This window comes from Tenrec ecaudatus, chromosome 13 (assembly GCF_050624435.1).
Source record: "Tenrec ecaudatus isolate mTenEca1 chromosome 13, mTenEca1.hap1, whole genome shotgun sequence".
NCBI lineage: Eukaryota > Metazoa > Chordata > Mammalia > Afrosoricida > Tenrecidae > Tenrec > Tenrec ecaudatus.
Window position 1 is genome coordinate 92033477 of NC_134542.1, and position 17784 is coordinate 92051260.

The 17784-nt window shown below is 46.0% G+C and overlaps 1 protein-coding gene across 1 annotated transcript in view; it reads right to left on the reverse strand.

The window, feature by feature from the left end:
* Window positions 1-17784, reverse strand: part of KIF5C (kinesin family member 5C) — a 205416-nt gene that overhangs the window by 127840 nt on the left and 59792 nt on the right. The window contains exon 2 of the mRNA XM_075529815.1: window positions 1298-1388. Within this exon, the coding sequence (XP_075385930.1) occupies window positions 1298-1388 (91 nt within the window). The remainder of the gene's footprint in view (window positions 1-1297; window positions 1389-17784) is intronic.

Here is a 17784-nt window from a genome sequence, read left to right on the forward strand (position 1 = left end):
AAAAGGCAGGTGGAGAAATGTGAAATTGCTTCATCTCCCTGTGGTTATTCTGACATCAATCCTCCTGGGCCAAGGCCAGTCCCGGAGAACAGGACTAATTCTGAAGGCTCACCTGGAGGCTTGGGGCTACCTCTTTGGAGGAACAAATGTCAGGATTTGGGTGAGATGCTGAAAGTAGGTTAGAGGAAATGTATTACATGAGGAATGCTGAGTAGTTTAAAAAAAAAAAGCCACACACAGAAAGAAAACCCAGTTTAGGGAACATGGTAATGTGATTTTGTGAGGAGGCTATAGGAAGTTCTGTAGAAAAATTTTGCACATATCAGGTTTCTTTATGAGAGGTACTCGTAAAGAGAAGACTTAAACCAAATGAACCAGGCCAACAATGCACAATTCGAGCATCAGGAATCAAAACTTTCTCCTTTATAGTGAAAGAGCAATCCTCTGCGGGCAGCCCCATGGCCGTCTGTTAGTTTGTTGCACTGTGGTGGCTAGGACGCTGGTCCCTGGAGAAGCACGTCATGTTTGGTAAAGCGGAGGGCCGGGGCCGCAAAGTGGAGGAAGGCTCTCAAGGGGATGGATTGACACCGTGGTCGCAACAAATGGCTCAGGCATTGGAACGATTGTGAGGCAGGTGCGGGGCCAGGCAGTGCTTCATTCTGCTGTGCACACTATGGGCAGGAACGGAGTCAATGGCACCCAACAACAACAGCAACATGCTGGTGGCAGCTATGTCCCAGTATTTCAAACATTCCAGCAGATCACCAATCATGGAGAAGGAAGAGGGGTGCACGCAGACTAAGACACACTAGGAAGAAAGGCCTGGCAATTGCTTCCGAAATCAGTCAATGAAAGCCGTGTGAACCACATAAGTCTGATTTCGTGTGCCAATGATTAAACACTCTGCAGGACCAGGCAGCAGCTGATTCTGTTACGCCTGGAGTCACCGTGCGTCAGAAACACTCACAGCAACTCACACCACCAGCAGCAACATTTTACAACCTTTCTAGCAATGCCGTAGCTCAGCTCACGTGACCATTCAGCTGCTAGGTGGCAGAACAATTTCTGCCAGAAAGGGAGCAAAAGAAAGAACTCACTTTAGAAAAGAGGTCTACAGAGGCTTACTACACCTTGATGGATACCACATAGGAAGTCAGGGCCAAAGCCATAATTCAATGTTGCCAATTAGTGAGCCTCTGCTTACAGCCAAGACACATTGATTTCTCAGCTGCAAATGTCACTTAATGTTTTCAATTACTCGGAAAGGCCCAGGAGGAGATAAAGAAAGAGCACTCACCTTTGACAATTTGCTTCGCACACGCATTGTAAACCTGCTCTTGGGTAGTGTTGGGAGGTAGCACTCTGTCGAAGACATATGGTTTCCCTTGCTGAAAAAGAAAGACAGAAGAAAGAAAGGGGCTAAACAAACACAGTAGAAGACTAGGACTAAAGGGGAACAGAAAATATGGATATTAGGAGGTAGACCCTATTCTGTCAAGCAATTCCATATGAGGAGGAGGGAGTTTTTACAGCCTGAATCATGCATACATTGTGCGCTTTCAGGTGAGCTGAGAATCTAAGAGTCCTCTGCGCCCCACCCCAAATGCTTTTTAATTAAAAGGTTATTTTCTGATGAAAGGTCAGCTGGTTCTTTATTTTGCCCTTTGGACAAATGCTGACTGAGCGCGTACACTGAGGATGGCAGTGGGCTGCAGGCTGAACCAAATCAAAGCGCAATCCTGCCCTCCTCGAAGCATAAGATTGAGTGGGGCAGAAAGTTTCAAAGGAAGGAAGCCAAGCCAGAGGAACATGCAAACCTCTTGAAGTAAACGAGTGGGGCAATGGAGACAAGAGGGAGGTCCAGGAAGACCTGCTGAAGAAATAACATGTAAAGTGGCCTTTAAAGGACTGAGCCATAAAGAGCAGAGGACGAGCCTTCCAGGCAGACAGGAAAGGATGAGGGGTGGGGGGCAGGGGGGGCGGACGTCCAAGGCACTGGAGCCTTGTACCAGATGAGCTGGGAAAGAGAATCAGAAGCCAGCTCATACAAAGTTAGCCTGGCGGTCTACTTTCTCAAATCAGTCCCTCGGAGTGCTGTGGATTATCATGAGCTGATCCTGCGTCAACCCTGGGGATGGTGCAGGACCAGGCAGTGCTTCGTGCCACTGTGCGCGTGGGCGCCAATTGCTGGGAGCTGACTACAGGGCGGCTAACGAGAACAACCGCATAGCTTTGTAGAGAAGGCAGGTGTGCCGAAAAGAACCCAAGCGCTCTCTTCCACGTGCGTCGCTGGTACTGAAATAAAGCGGTGCTGCTTCTGTGTCTCAGGGTGATTTCCCCAGGTGTGGGGTTTGGGGATTGGGCTCAGTTCAAGGAAGCAGCTGATACTGATGAGAGAGCTCCCACAGAGCCCTATGAGTCATGAGCCCAATCACTCAAGGTTCACAAGATGGACATTTACATGCCCAGTAAGGCACTGAGCATAAGGTGCAGGTGGCAAAGAGGCAGACACAGCCTATGTCCTCCACAAACCTGCCCTAACAGCATCTCCCCTCCCCTGCCCTTTCTCATCCCCCCCCTCCCTCCACTGAGTCTGCCTTTCATCTGCCTGTTATCCACGGGGCACACAGGAGGCCTGAAGAAGACAAGAGAAGGGAGAACAAAGGCCAGCCCACAGCCGCCTTTCCTCCCCCGTCGCTCCTCCCCGGGCTGCTCTGGACACAAGGAACTGCCCAAGGACGTCCTGCCTCCTCCTTGCAAAGCAAGAGTGCAAGGACAAGGCTTGTTACATCCTCTGACCTTCACGCAAAAATAAGTACACAGCTGCCAAGCTGGCTTAACGCACAGCCCTGGACTGGAGAGAAGCTTGTGTTGGAGTTTCTGGTTTGAAAATGGGTGTGAGCCAAATAGGCAGGTGAGCTATCTCCAACTCTCAGGAAAATGAAGAGTGTGGGATTTCTGTTTTGTCTTGTGTTACTATGCCAAGCAGCAGAACCACGGTTGTCTGGATGATGCCCATCTAGGCCATGCTGGTATTTAGTTCCCAGCAAGTCTCATCCATTTAGTGGATCAAGTATTTGGCTGAATTATCAAGAGAATATTTCTCACCACCGTTTACTGCCAACTCTCAACCTCCTACATTCTTATTAGTTTTATGTAATTCGAGTAAATGTCGCGAGGGTGAAAGGGAGAGTCAACTTGTGCAGAGTTTCCTTAAGGATTTGCCGTCCATCGCATCTTCCGAGAAGAATACACAGCTTCGGGTAGTTTAAAACAAATGCACACCCCTCCCCCCGACGTGATGAAAATCATCAAAATAAACCATATTTATAGTACAATCATGCTTGGGATATTAGAGAAAATGCACTTAGTATGGGGAGGTGACGGGCAACTGTAATATATTACATACTCATATACAGTACAAAAGTTTTGCCAATCCATTTAAAATATCTATGATAGTGCCTTTAAGGGGTGGCGTGTGTGTGTGTGAAGAACTCACTAATCATTTAAATAATGATTAAATATCATGTCAAGTGACAAAGAGACCGTGCAAACATTTTCCATAACCTGAAATTTACAGACAGACGCTTTCTTCAAGTCATGACTGACTTCACTTTGAGGAAAGATAAACTTAGGGAACAAAATATTATGAAATCTATCTTAGCAAGACTGAAACCTTAACAGACTCAGCAGTCAGAGACGTCAGCCTCCTTATGTTTCCTTTCATAGATTGGGCTGACTGTAGACTTTCATCCGAGGTAAAGCTTAAAGGTATGGAAGAGACCGTAGCATTTAGTGACTTCGTTTTTCAACATCTTGATTGTGGCCAGGAGACAGGCGGGCTGTACGTGCAGTTGTAGAAGAAAATCTCTACCGCCCTGCATCCTTGGAAATAGTATGAACACACCACGAGTCAGTCTCTGCTCTGAACCCTTCCTTCCACTCAAAAATCTCCCACCATAGGTCATTATCTGGCTTCCTCGTTCTCACAACTCAAATGTCTCTTCTTTGGGGGGTGGGGGCTCCTGTGATCTTCACAATAGTACCCGCACCCACCATGGAATTACTCTGCCTCGCTTTAGCTTATTGGGCCTTAGCAGTTATTATGTGACCTATCCTCAGCCAATCAAACGGAGGACTACCAGAAAAGGATGTAATTACCTAAGATAGATGCCATAAACCCTCTAACTGGATGAAGGCGATTCTGCTGCAGTTTGTGGAGGGCATTCGGAGTGGACCCACATACGCCACACAGAACCACTGAAAACAAAGTCTACCGGGCTTTGTCATAGAGCCTCCAGGTAGAGCAATGTAACTAAAATTACTAACTTACCGGGATCACATACAAAAAAATAACAGCAAATGGTGCTTACATTTTACAGTTAACAAAAGATCAAACCACTAGAATTCCTATAAACTGAGAGCCAAGTGTCTGAACCAAAGAGCCTGCCTATTAATACATTTGACCCCGTACCCAACAAGCAGTCTGGAGGAATACTCCTCTGGGAGATGAAAGAAAGCAAAAGATGGTTTAAAAGAGAGGCACCGTGGAAGATGTTAGAGAAACGGAAATTAATTCTGCTAAGGAATTATCAAGAGCAACTTCGAAGACCAACCAAGAGTTGTGATGAAACGTTGCCAATGATTTGACTGTAATGTTTTTTTTCTATCTTTAGCAAGAACGACATATTTTTAAATATGAAAGGGAAAATAAAAGACCTAAATCCCAGAGAGGTTGCAACTTGCTTTGGAATTCTCTTCGGAGACTAAGGGGTGCTTAGAAGAGGAGCTAACAGTTGAGAACAGTTACTAACTCGTTTCCCTGGATCCTCTCAGTTGCAAGCGTTTCGTGTGAATTCCCTCCTGAAGATACGGGAGATGACAAGCCCTTTAAGACTATACCGACCACCACCCACCACTATCACCAACCACTATGCTGCAGATATTTGTCTATAGTATCTAAAAAGTGAAACAAAACCAAAACATAGAGTCAATTCTGACTTTTCATTGTGGTTGTTGAGATTAACACACTCAACAACAGCAGTTCCGCAGTGTCTACGTGAACCACTGGGAGACCCTCGCTGTCTGCTTCCAGCTGTGCGATCATTCTTACCCTCTTTCTCTGAGTCGCTCCTCCTCCAAGAACGAAAACTCAATGCCTCCCAGGTTCTTGTCTAATCCTTCACGTTGCTGTTGTCAATTTGATGCCACATAAGAGCTTCGTACCCAAGACAGCCTTTTCCACTAGTTGAGCTTATTTGGTTTAAAGAAGACTTCAGAGGATGTACTTGATTTAAGGTTCAAAGTTCATCTCAGGGCAAGAGTTTCAGGGGTTCATCAGACCTTCGTGGTGGCAGGAAGCCCACAGTCCACGAGAATGGGAAACTCTTTTCTGCATTTCCCTCACTTTGACCAAGAATTTTCTGTAGGATCCTTGATCAAATTGTTCTGTAATGGCAGCAGTGCAGCCTCCAGTTCTTCTGGTCTTAAGGCAAAAAAGGGAGTCGTTCATGTAGGCAATTAGCTACAGAACCCACATTCTGTGCAACTCATCTTTTTAAGGAATGCATTATTTCTCTCAGGGCTAACTCTCCCCCCTTTTCCAGGCCTTCCCACTCCTGGTTACCAAAAGTAACTTCGTTCTCTATAGAGTTGGCTTTTCCTTGTCTTTTTATATAAGTGAGGTCATATAATATCTGTCCTTTGGTGAGTGACTTAATTCACTCAACATGCTCTCTCCCAGCCACAGCCACACTGCAGCACCGCAGCAATATTAAGACTTCATTTCTCCTACTGGAAAGTACAATGTGACTGTATAACTACATTTGGTTTACCCATTTAGCTGTTGACGGGCATTGTTTCCATCCTTGGGCATTTACATGAATCGCACTGCAGTGATCATTCGTGTAGAAGTCTCTTTTTGTATAGACCTGCTTTCAAGCCTCTGAGCTACAGACCTACGAGTGGAAATGCTGGCTTTCAAACCTCTGGGCTACAGACCTACGAGTGGAAATGCTGGCTTTCAAACCTCTGGGCTACAGACCTACGAGTGGAAATGCTGGCTTTCAAGCCTTTGGGCTACAGACCTACGAGTGGAAATGCTGGCTTTCAAACCTCTGGGCTACAGACCTACGAGTGGAAATGCTGGGTCAGATGGTCGCTCAAGTTTTAGTTTCTCATGAGAAACCACCACACTGCCTTCTACAGTTGCAATGTATTTTGCATTCTCACTAGTAATCAATAAGGTTCCCATGGCTCACTTCACTGATATTTGTTATTTTCAGTTTTGGCACTGTTATGGTTATTCGTTTGCTTTACAATTTTTTATTACAAACTAGCTGTGGGGGTTACATTTCATGTCATCAACTTAGTGTTCAGGAGTTGAAACTACAAATCAAACCCCACAGTTGTTACCCTTCACTGGGTCCTTGATTTCTCTCCTCCCTCCTGTAAACTATCTTCCATTTCGCCCAAGTTAGCACCCATCAACAATCTAGCCCATTGCGTTATCTTCTCTCCCTTGTCTTCCTCTCTCCCTCTCACCCTTTGGCAAATTCCAAGATCTGTTCCCTTGAAAGTCTTCATCTTGATTTCCCCCCTACATATCAGTGGTCTCATATTTGTCCTGTCTGGCTAATTTTGCTCAGCATATTCTCTGGATCCATCCATGTCATGAGGTATATCCTGGTTTTATTGTTTTGGGTTTTTTCCCCACATCAGTTATAATGGAACATAATTTACATATCATACAATTGAGTTGTTCAATCATATCGAGGGGAGTTGTACAATCGCTACCACATGTATTTTAGAACATCTCCCCACCCCCACCATGCCCCATGGTTAAATCACCTTCAATATGAGTTATGTGATCCTGATCTATTCTAGTACTCCATCCCCCCTCCTGCCCTCATTATCCACCCCCCAAATCCCCTTTCCTTCCCTACCGCCCATCTCCAACCCATGCATTCCCTACAACACCTGTATCAGTTATCATCACACATCCATTCCTCCCATGCTTCACCACTGGGAAACCCAACAGAAAACAATGAAAAACAAATGGCACTGAGGTGGTAAGGATAAGATCATATTAATGTAATGACAAAAATAGAAACAATGCATGAGAGGGAGAAGACCTCCTCAACCTTCAAAAAGCCAGGGAAGAAATTTCTGTCATGGAACAACTAAGAGAAACTTGCGCCCAGAACAATTCCAGATCATGTCTTTAGGGAGGTCAATTGGTCAAGTACCATGATCAATTCATCATAATCAAGATTACAGTAGTCTCTGCCTGATAGCAAGTCTGTCTGATACTCTTTCCCTTGACTAGGGCATATCTGCCCATAGCTTCATCTAACTGGATACTCTGCAGATGGGTTTCGGGCTCCCACTGTCCTCCACTGCCTTACACAAATTCATAATTCTAGCCCTGATACTTTTCTCTTCACCATATTCTAATTTTGTAATTGTCATCTTTGGATCACACAAGTTGGTGTGCTTCTTTTGTGTGGACTTGGTTGACTCCCCACTTAGATGACTGCTTGTTTGAATATAAACCTTTAAGACCCCGGACACTAATCTGATTGATAGCTGGGCACCATCTACTTTCTTCACCACACTTTGCAGTAGCACCCTTAGCTTCAGTGAGCATTCCATGAAGGTGAGTCTCGAGCAGCGTCAGGATATAAGAACTAATTGTTCTTAAGTTGGATTTAGGATTTAGTGTGAGCCCAGAACTCATTCCTAGATCTATACTTCTTTTTTTTTTTTAATTTGTTGTGACTTGGGGAATGAATACTTATGTCATATTCCATAGTTCAAACATGTTAAACAGAATTGTACAATTGATTCCATAATCAGTCACAAAACAAACTTTTCCTTCCTGAGTTTCTTAATGTCACCTCCATCTTTAACCCCCACCCCCTTCATTGCCCCTCCCCCCAAAATCATGTTATGCTTTCTTTTACTATAGTCTCAATGTCCCTGTGTTTCATTTACCGAGAAACAGGGAAACAAATAAAGCAGCTTCAAGAGGGTGACCCCAGTGGTGGCATGTCTCTGAGATATGCCCTAATATATCCCAGCATAAGCAAAATACAACAGAATGGCTATCACCAGTTGCCGGAATCGTGTGTCTCTTCATACAGCACACAGGGTGCTGAGGTCACAAGATCTTGTTTGTCCCCCAACCAACAGGACACTGCTCTTGGTACAGCTGTCTTCTGCTTCCTCAGACACCCTGTGCTCGCTGCTTAAGTTCTCAGGTTACAAGTGTGTCTAAGATTTTCACATTGGTAAAGCGGGACACCAGCGGGACACCATTGTTAAAACTCATATCCTGGCAAAATAGACACATGGCAGCCGAAAACCATATACCCTAGCTTGTCGTACATTTTTCCCAAAAATCGGGACTTTTTAAAAATGCCACAGGACATGGGAAAAATTGTTCAAAAGTGGGACGTCTGGTCACCTGAGTCTAAGGTAGCATCCAGTTCACCCAGTGGTTTCCCGTATGGGCTTCTCACTGATGTAGCTTGGGGAGCTTTCCATGTGCCCCAAGACACAGAATTCAGTTCAGTGTCCCAGTGCTGTACAGCACCTGGCCTGGGTTTCTGGGAGCCCTCCAGGTGCACTAGGTCATTTCTGCCCACCCACTGCATGCCACTGCAGACCCGCCCCACCTAATGTTCCCAAGAGCGTCTTCAGTCCTGTTTTAGCCATGCCTAGGACTCCACTGTGCGTATCTAACCATTTCTTTATCCACTATGCTACTGATGGGCATTTAGGTTGTGTCCATCTTCTTGCTATTGTGAACAGTGAGCATGGGTGTGCATACATCCATTCATGTCAGGATTCTTACTTCCTTCGGATACATACCCAGCAGAAGGACTGTTGGATCCTATGGCATTTCCCTCCCAGTTGTTGGAAGTAGCACCCTATCGCGTTCTGCTGTGGTTGGGCAGTGTAGGGAGGGGCTGGTTTCTTGGCAGCCTCGCTAGCTTTCTTATTTTCTCGTTGTTTGGGGTTTGGTTGCTCTGTCCTTGCCTGTCATTGTCTGTATAAGGGAGTAGCTCCTCGCTGTTTTCATTTGCACTTCCCAGAGGGCGAACCATAAGGAGCAATGCTTCGTGTTTGTTGGCTGCTTACCTTGGGGAACTGCTGTCCATGTCCTTTGTCCACTTTCCAACTGGATTCTTTGTCTTTTTCCTATTGAGGTTTTTTATAGATTTTAGAAACCCGTGCTTTGTTGGGTCACTGTCAATATCCCCCCCCCCTCACACACACACACACTCTGTGGGTTTTCTTTGAACTCGTTAGATTAAATCGTCTGAAATGCATACATGTCTTAATTTTAGCAGGTCCCAGTCATTTATTTAGTCATGTAGTAGGTGTTCTTTGTTAGTGTGTGCGTGCGTGCTTTTGCTATGTTACCTAGCCTAGAGGGAGCAAAATAGTATCTCATGATTTTCACTAGCACCTTTGACGACTAATAATGCTGCACATATTTCCATGTGTTTAGTAATCATTTGCATGTTCTCTTTTCTAAGATGTCTATTCAAGTTCTTTGTCCATTTTATGATTGGGTTGCCATTTTGTCAAAAAGTTGTCGATGTATTTTATATATATATCCTATTAGATTCTTGTTGAATATATGATACCCAGTTGTTTTTTATTTCTTTTTTTGTAAAACATTTGATAAAAGTAACTTTTTCATTTGTATCAGGTCCCAGTGATTTGTTTTATCTTTTGTTATGTGTGCTTTTTAAATTATTATTACTTTGGATAATCCATTGTTAAAACCTTGACCAGACTAGTTGCTTCTGCTTTTTCTTCCAAGAATCTTATCATTTCCATTTTCCCATTTAGGTCTTCTCCATTTTACATTTGCTCTTGTGTACGGTGTGAGACATGGACCCTGTTTCGTCTTCCTGCATGTGGAAATCCAATCTTCCCAGCACCACTTATTAAAGAGACTCTTCTTTCTCCCATTTACAGATTACCGATAGTTGGCTATTCAGAAGTAGATGGCCAGTCCTTTCTTCTGAGGCACCTCTGCATGAAGTTGAATCTCCAATCTTTAGCTGGCAGACATGTGCTTTAACCATTGCGCACCCAACACTCGACTTTATCAAAAGGTGGGAGTTGGAATCCTCGTTATACAAGATGAAAAACTACAGCACAGCCACAAAACTAGGTCCATGGTTTGGTGGGAACTAACTTTAAGGCTCTGGTTATAAATGTTCTTCCCAGTGCTGTTTCTCAAAGGACCTTATAATTTTGGGGAAAGCCAGGACACACAAAAGAGCATTCCCTAAGGTCAATATGAAAGACAGAAGCAAATGGAGCTAGGAAGTAAGAAAAGAGGCCCCATCTACTGTAACCTGTAGCCATCAAGAAAGCAGCAACCATCAAGTTGAATCTGACATGAAACCCTTGGAAGAAAAAAACCTAAAACACCGAAACTCCCTGCTGACCTGGCAGTTAGGTGCCCGCAAAGCCAGTATGCCACCTGGGCAGAACTTATAATCTGGGTGGATGGGCAAGACTTGCACACACACACACACACAACACTGGGTCTGAACATGGCAAGCATGCCTTTCAATCAAAGGATTTAAAAACAGGCAAGGGTTGATCAAATGACAAGACAAAAGCTTGCTATGAAAATCTGTACTTAAAAAGAAATTCTAGAGTTTTGCAGAAGCTAAAAGGTGCTTCCAGGGTACAACTCAAATACCGCGATTTGCAGAAGGTCATCCAAGCAGGCACCTGGAATCCAGCCCCCTGTTTCCTTATGTAAGGCTTCAAAAGTTCTGACTTTAAAATCGCTTGTTCTCTCTGAATATCCAGGAAAAAGCTTTGGCCGCTTCTCCCTTGCTTTCTTCTCAGTCAACTCTAGATGTTTTCTAAAACATCTGATTGATCAGTTAAATTTAAAAGTTGCTGCTATGAGCGAATGGTGAGGGGACACCAGTCCCTGGAAAGGACATGATGCTTGGAACGGAGAAGGCAGGAGGAAAAGAGGAGGGCCACAGAGGAGATGGATGGACACGGTGGTTCCAACAGCCTGGTGATCGTGTGGATGGTGCAGAGCCCGGCCATGTTTGGTTCTGCGGTACATAGGGGTGTGAGGTGTTGGGGTGAGGAGGCTTGACAGTGTCCGCAGAATATAATGAAACACTCATAGCAAACCCCAAGGGGTCTTGCTAGACTTTAATGGCAACTGCCTCTTGCAGAGAAAGTGGATAGATTCCGTTAGCAGCGGAGCCCGTTGCTTTCACCGGTGTGCCACCAGGACTCATCAGGGTTACAGATAAAGGATGGGTATCATATCTTCTTAAAGTTTACACGAACCTTAGAGCCAGCTAGTTCAATCTCCTCAGTACACAACCCCCAGCTCCATGAGTCCTGGGTGCTTATAGCAAGACCACTGGCAATTCCACCAACTCCAATGGTTAGAAAAGTGTATCCTGATAATTGAGAAAATCCTACCTCCCTGAAACCCACTCTGTCCTCCAGAACAAAAGAGACCAAGGCCACACACCTGCAGACATATCAGCGTGGGAGTGAAGTGTTCTGGGTCTGAGTCTCCTTCCCCTTAACTGAGAAAGACATAGGGCTGTGCTGCGGGGAGGGGTGTGTGTCTGTTTTGACCTGATTGACTCAGGAGATATCCAAGATGATGACATTCATCAAGCAGTGTATTATTTGGTACAAGAAGAACTTACGTAAATAAAAAACAAGAACTTAAATGAGATAAACTCATGGGCTGTGAAAGGCTTTGATAGCGACCAGAAAGTTCCCAAAACATGAACCCCAAAGCACGAAGTCCTTGGGTTAATGTTGACGCTCGTTTTTGATCAACACAAATATTTTATCCAGATTGTTTTTATTAAAGCTCACCAGTTTAAAGCGTACAGTACAGGGGTTTCCATTCACATTCACAAGGTTGTACAATCATCATCATTATCTAACCTTAGATAGGAGCCTTGGTGGTACAATGGGTTAAGCATTGGGCTGCTAACCAGAAGGTCAGCAGTTCAAACCTTTTCGTTGCTACTCAGGAGGAAAATGAGGCTTTCTACTCCTGTGAAGAGATGCAGTCTGGGAAACCTACAGGGGTGGTTCTGCCCTGTCCTGTAGGGTCGCTGTGAGTTGGAATTGACTCAATTACCATGAGATCTAACTCAAGAATATTTTGAACACCTCAAAAAGAAACCCAGTAAAGGGGAACTGATTACAAGGATCTTCACATAACCGACTCCCTGGGGGACGGACAACAGAAAAGTGAGTGAAGGGAGGCGTCAGACAGTGTAAGATATGGCAAAATGTTAATAATGTACAAATTATCAAGGGTTCATGAGGGAGGGGCGGGAGGAAGGGGAGGGGAAATGAGGAGCTGATACGGAGGGCTCAAGTAGAAAGCAAATGTTTTGAGAATGATGATGGCAACACATGTACAAAAGTGCTTGATACGATGGATGGATGTATGGATTGTGATGAGTTGGACAAGCCCCCAATAAAATGATTGGAAAAAAAGAAAAGAAAGCCAGTACCCACAGACATGCACCTCATGTGACCCTCTCCCTTCACTATAGATATATCATATAAATGAAATCATGTGACACATAGCATTTCATATAGCATGTTTTCGGCCTTCATTTATGTTACAGCACATACCTCATCCTTGATACACCGGTGTACAGATATGCCACATTCACTTTGTCCCTTCACCAGTTGAAGGACATCAGGCTGCACCCACATTTTGGCTGTTATGAATGCTTATGTGCAAGTTATTGTTCAGACATATGACTTCATTTCTTGTGGGTCTAGATGTGCCATAGGATTACTCTGTATTTAACTTTTAGAGCACTTGCCAAATTGACTTCTGCTATTTTACATTCCCACCAGCAATGTGTTCGGGTTCCAGTTGCCCCACATCCTCTCCATCATTTGTTATCGTCTCTCCGATTATAGCCATCTTAATAGGTGTTGTTCTGTCATTCAAACACCATTCTCTGCTTTTTTTAAATTTAGGTCCGAATAGTCTTTGCAAAAGCCACACAGAACTTACCGACAATTCTCAAAGTGAAGAAGGTTTACTGAGGAAGTTACTATAGGTTATGATGCAAGCAGAAAGCGCTAAGGGTGCAGTTGTTCAGTCAGGGCATGTTACAAAGTTCTTCCCAGGCTTCTAAAAGAGGCCCAGTGAGCACGCTACTCCTCAGTAAGCCTCAACCCACGGCATTCAGGTCTTCAACTCAAGTCCTAGGGGTCTGGAACCCAGTTTCCTACACTGTGATACTTCTCAACCTGAAGCCACTCAGCTCCACCTCGGTGGGCCAGTAAGCCCAGCCCTTCCCCCAATGAAGTGCCCAGAGGCACCCCATTCCACCAGCCAGCCTCCTGACCCAAAGCACTCAGCTCCAATACACACACCCATCCAGGTTCACTGCAGCCAAACTCACCAAAGAACCCATCACCAGAGGAATGGATGAACAACGTGTGGTGCAGACAGACAGTGGAGTCGTATGCAGCGATAACGAGAAAGGAAGCTGGGATTCAAGCAACAACATAGACTGGGACAGCTCTGTGTTGAACACAATGACTCAGACGCAAAGGGACGAATACGGTCAGACACTCCCCCCTTATGTGAACATGCACCGAGACCCATGTGTGCGGAGGTTACCAGCGGCCCGGGGAGGGCAGAATGGGTGCTACTGCTGGAGGCCCCCACGTTTCTGTTTGGAGTGAGAGAGAACCTTGGTACGGAGAGCGAGCGGACGGAAGCACACCACGATGAGAATCATGACCATCACTGCATGTACACAGCGAAAAGGTCAAGATGACATATCTCTACTACAGAGATGTCGTTGTCGTTGTTGGGTGCCACTGAGTTGGCTCTCTACGACAACCTTCCTCACTGCTGCGGCTATCTCTGAGCCCACGGTTCCGCTGGCCCTCTACTTTCCTAAGCACCTGAGCCTTCTGCAGGGATCCGTCCCTCCTGACTAGCACGCTCAAAGGAGGTGAGCCACCGTCCCGCCCTCTGACTTCCAGTGGGCCTTCTCACTACACTTCCTCCAGAGGGTTTGTCCATTCATGGTGGTTCCAGTAGTCTACACCCACACCACCATTTTAAGAGGGCGGATCCCTCCTCAAGCTCCCCATTCACGGCCCAGCTCTCCCAGGCATCCGAGGTGACTGACAAGACCACGGCCTGGGGCAAGCACACCTGACTCCTCAAAGCACTGTCTTGGTCTTCGTGCACTTTGAAGAGGTTTTTTACAGCAAGGCCACCCATCCAAAGCAAGGAGCTGGCCCACGGGAGAGAGAGGAGGCTGCGACACCCACAAAGACAAGCAGCGGCTACTCTGTCACAGAGCTGCAAGCTGAGACAGACTCGATCTGATGGGAGTAGGTTTGGTCTTGATTTTGGCAGCAGATTTGCCCAATGCAATCTGTCATTTGCTTTCCCGCCTGCTGTTTCTATGGTCATGGATTATTGATCCAAGAAGAGTGAACTCCTGGACAGCGGCCGTTTCTTCATTGTTTATCACAATGTTGTTCACTGGGCCAGTTCTAAAGACTCCCGTTTTCCTTTGTGCCGAGGTGCAATCGCTACTTAGCTCTTCATCAGTAAATGCGTCAAGTCCTCTTCCCTTTCAGCAAGCCGAGTTGGGTCACCTGTCCTCATCCAGATGCTGCGCTCGTCTTCATCGATGTCGGCCAGCTTCTCGGAGTGCTGGCTCAGCAGGTAGATGAAGCTTGGCGAAGGGGTACAACCCTGCTGTGCCCTTTCCCCACTTGAAAAAACACAGACCACCTTTTGCTGTTGGAACTGCTTCTTAACCTGCCTACAGGTCTTAATTTGTGTTCTGGAATTCTCATTCTTCACAACTATGTCTACAGATATGTACTATATAAATAGATATGTGCTTTCAAACTATTGGGATACATTTATATAATATCACAATAACATAGCTTCTATGGAAAGATTTGATAAAATACAAAAAAAACAGTTTTTCAACATATACCATGCATACAGAGATGTACGTGGCACTAGTACTAAGTGTCAACAGGTAGGGTGTGACCAACTACCTGTCATACTCCAAGGGAAAAGGAGCCCTGATGGCAGAGTGGGCTATACTTTGAGCTGATAGTCAAAAGGTCAGATGTTCAAATCCACCACCCGATCCACGGGGAAGAGGAGGCTTTCTACCCCTATAAAGACTTACGGTCTCAGAAACCCACAGGGACAGTTCTACTCTGTTCTATAAGGTTATTGTATGTCAAAATGGACTCAGGGCAGTGACGGTTTCTTTGTTTTTTCTGACTCCAAAGAATGCAGTCTACCAAGTACATGGTGGGTAAGAAAGGAATTCAGACATGTGCAGAATTCCCAGATCTCTGCGACACAGCTTCCTCATTTGTAAAGCGGAAACAATATCCACTCCATAGACTTCCTGCAAGGACCGCCTGTGACCGGGCAGGGAAAGGATGGACTGCAATCCAGAGGAGGGCAGGGCTGCGTTTTTGCAGTAGTGCCTGTGTTACCGATCTGCAGAGCGGTGACCGCTTTAAAAACAACACAAGAAAAATTAACCAAACCCACTGCCTTCAGGCAGATTCCAACCCCCAACGCCCCTGTAGGCAGAACCACACTGTGAGGCTGTAGCTCTTCACAGAGGCGGAGTCTCATCGCTCTCTGGCAGGGGAGGTGGTGCATTGAATCCATCAGTCTTGCTGGTAGCAGCCCGGTGCTTATTTCACAGTGCCACCAGGGCTCCTGCCCCTTCCAGGACAGGATATTAACAAGTGACAGTCACCCTAACAACCTCGAGGGGCTGCATCACACCTCACGCTCCTCCTGCCCTAAGTCAGCACCTGAGCTCAGCTTCCTGAGCTCAGCTTCCTGGATTATAAAGGCCACTAGATTTCTAAGCCCCCCAAAAAGCACTGCCATTGAATCAATGGCATGTTGACTCTGAAACTGTGAACCCTTGTCGGAGCAGACAGCCTCCTCTTTTTACTGTGGAGTGGCTGATGGGTTTGAACCACCGGCCGTGCAGTTAGCAGCCTAATGCCTAACCTGCAGTGCCACCAAACCAAAACCCCCAAACTTACCGCCATCAAGTTGATGGTGGCTCACAGCAGTCCTACAGGACAGGGTAGACCTGTCCTTGTGAGAGTAGGAAACGAACCCTTTAGAGGAGTGGAAAGCCCCGCTTTCTCCGACAGTCCTAGCACCCCTGTAAGACATCCCAAAGGTCCTTGCAAAATTCACTCTCTTGCCCAGCCTTCCCCTGTACCTGTTGCAGTAGGGAATTCTCAATGTTCAGTCACACATTCTGTGTAGGACAAGTGCGTCTAACTTACCCACCCAAAGCCTCTTCCATCAACTTATATGTCTGCAATGCTGGGCATTCAAAAGGAAGGCATAAGGTAGAGGTGGTGGTGATTGTACAACTCCCCTTGATATGATTGAACTATTCAATATTATGATATGGAAATGATGGGCCAATAAAACTGTTGGGAGGAGAGAAGAAATTTATCTTAAAAATAAAAGATCTGAGGATTCTAAAAAAAGAAGAAGCCGGATGATGTGGGGATCGGAAGGGAATACAGGAGCTCATGTTCATGGTGTCTTCACAGTGGGCCAGGCCCTCTGTATGTTGCTGACCACCCTCTGGCCCCCCTCGGCCCTGTCTCTTTCCCTATCCCTCTAGCCCTGACCTTACCCCACCATCCATCTCCATCAATCTGGACAAAGTCCTACAGGGCATGTTGGGGAAAGTATCCCCTAGCCAGGAGTGACCCTCAGCTCATTCCCCATCACTGGTACACCCATTCCCAGGTTACCCATCCTCACCAGGGAACCTGAGCCCTCCATCCGCGGAGCCCTTCCCACTAGTTCCATGTTCCACTTCAAGCAGAGGTTTGAGCCCCACCCCCACCCCATCTGGCTCTGTGCCCCAAGGAAGGAGGCTGGTGCCAATGCTGGCCAAAGCCAAAGCTAAAGCTGCTCCCAGGAGAGCCTGCCCTGAAACAGATGTCCACCGAGCAGCGCCGGCTTCTAATGCCGCTGCCAAGGCAGTGCCAACCATTTCACGTTCTGACACAGAACAAAAGCAGCACACAAGAATGAATCTTGTAAGCCTCCTTCCTGCAGGAAGTGAGGCTATAATGCTCCCCTTCCTGCCAAGACTCGCGCTGCAGGGACTCCGAGGAGCTGTCAGGATCACAAAAAACCTGGGAAGGCAAACTGCCCGAGTGATAATGAAGAAATTTTGAATTAATGGCTTGACTAATGGAAGTAATGAAGACGGAAGTTTGGTAAAGGAAGGACCAGAATCTGTGTTTCAAAAATAAGATCCTATTTGTGTGTCATTTCCAGCTCACAGCAGAATGCAGCCAACTCCCCTGGCTGCTTCCTCGCCCTTAGCTAGGGGATTTGGATCATTCTGGAGCTTGTGTGCAATCACGATTAACAGCACAGAGTTCTAGGATTTCACTCCAAAAATGACTTCTGCCCCACCACAGACAGCCCATGCTAGGTGATCCATGTACTCCGAGCAAGGGATAAAAGTGACTGGTAGGTGCGTCCGTACAAGTACAGGGGAATACCCTTCCGCCACAAAAAGGAACGCACTCCATGGATCTCAGAATTATGCATGGATCTCAAAAATTGTATAGACACATGCATGGATCTCAAAAATATGTTTGCTATGTGACATGCCAGAGATAAAAGTCCATGTATGGATGTTTACATGTCTATAAAATGTCCAG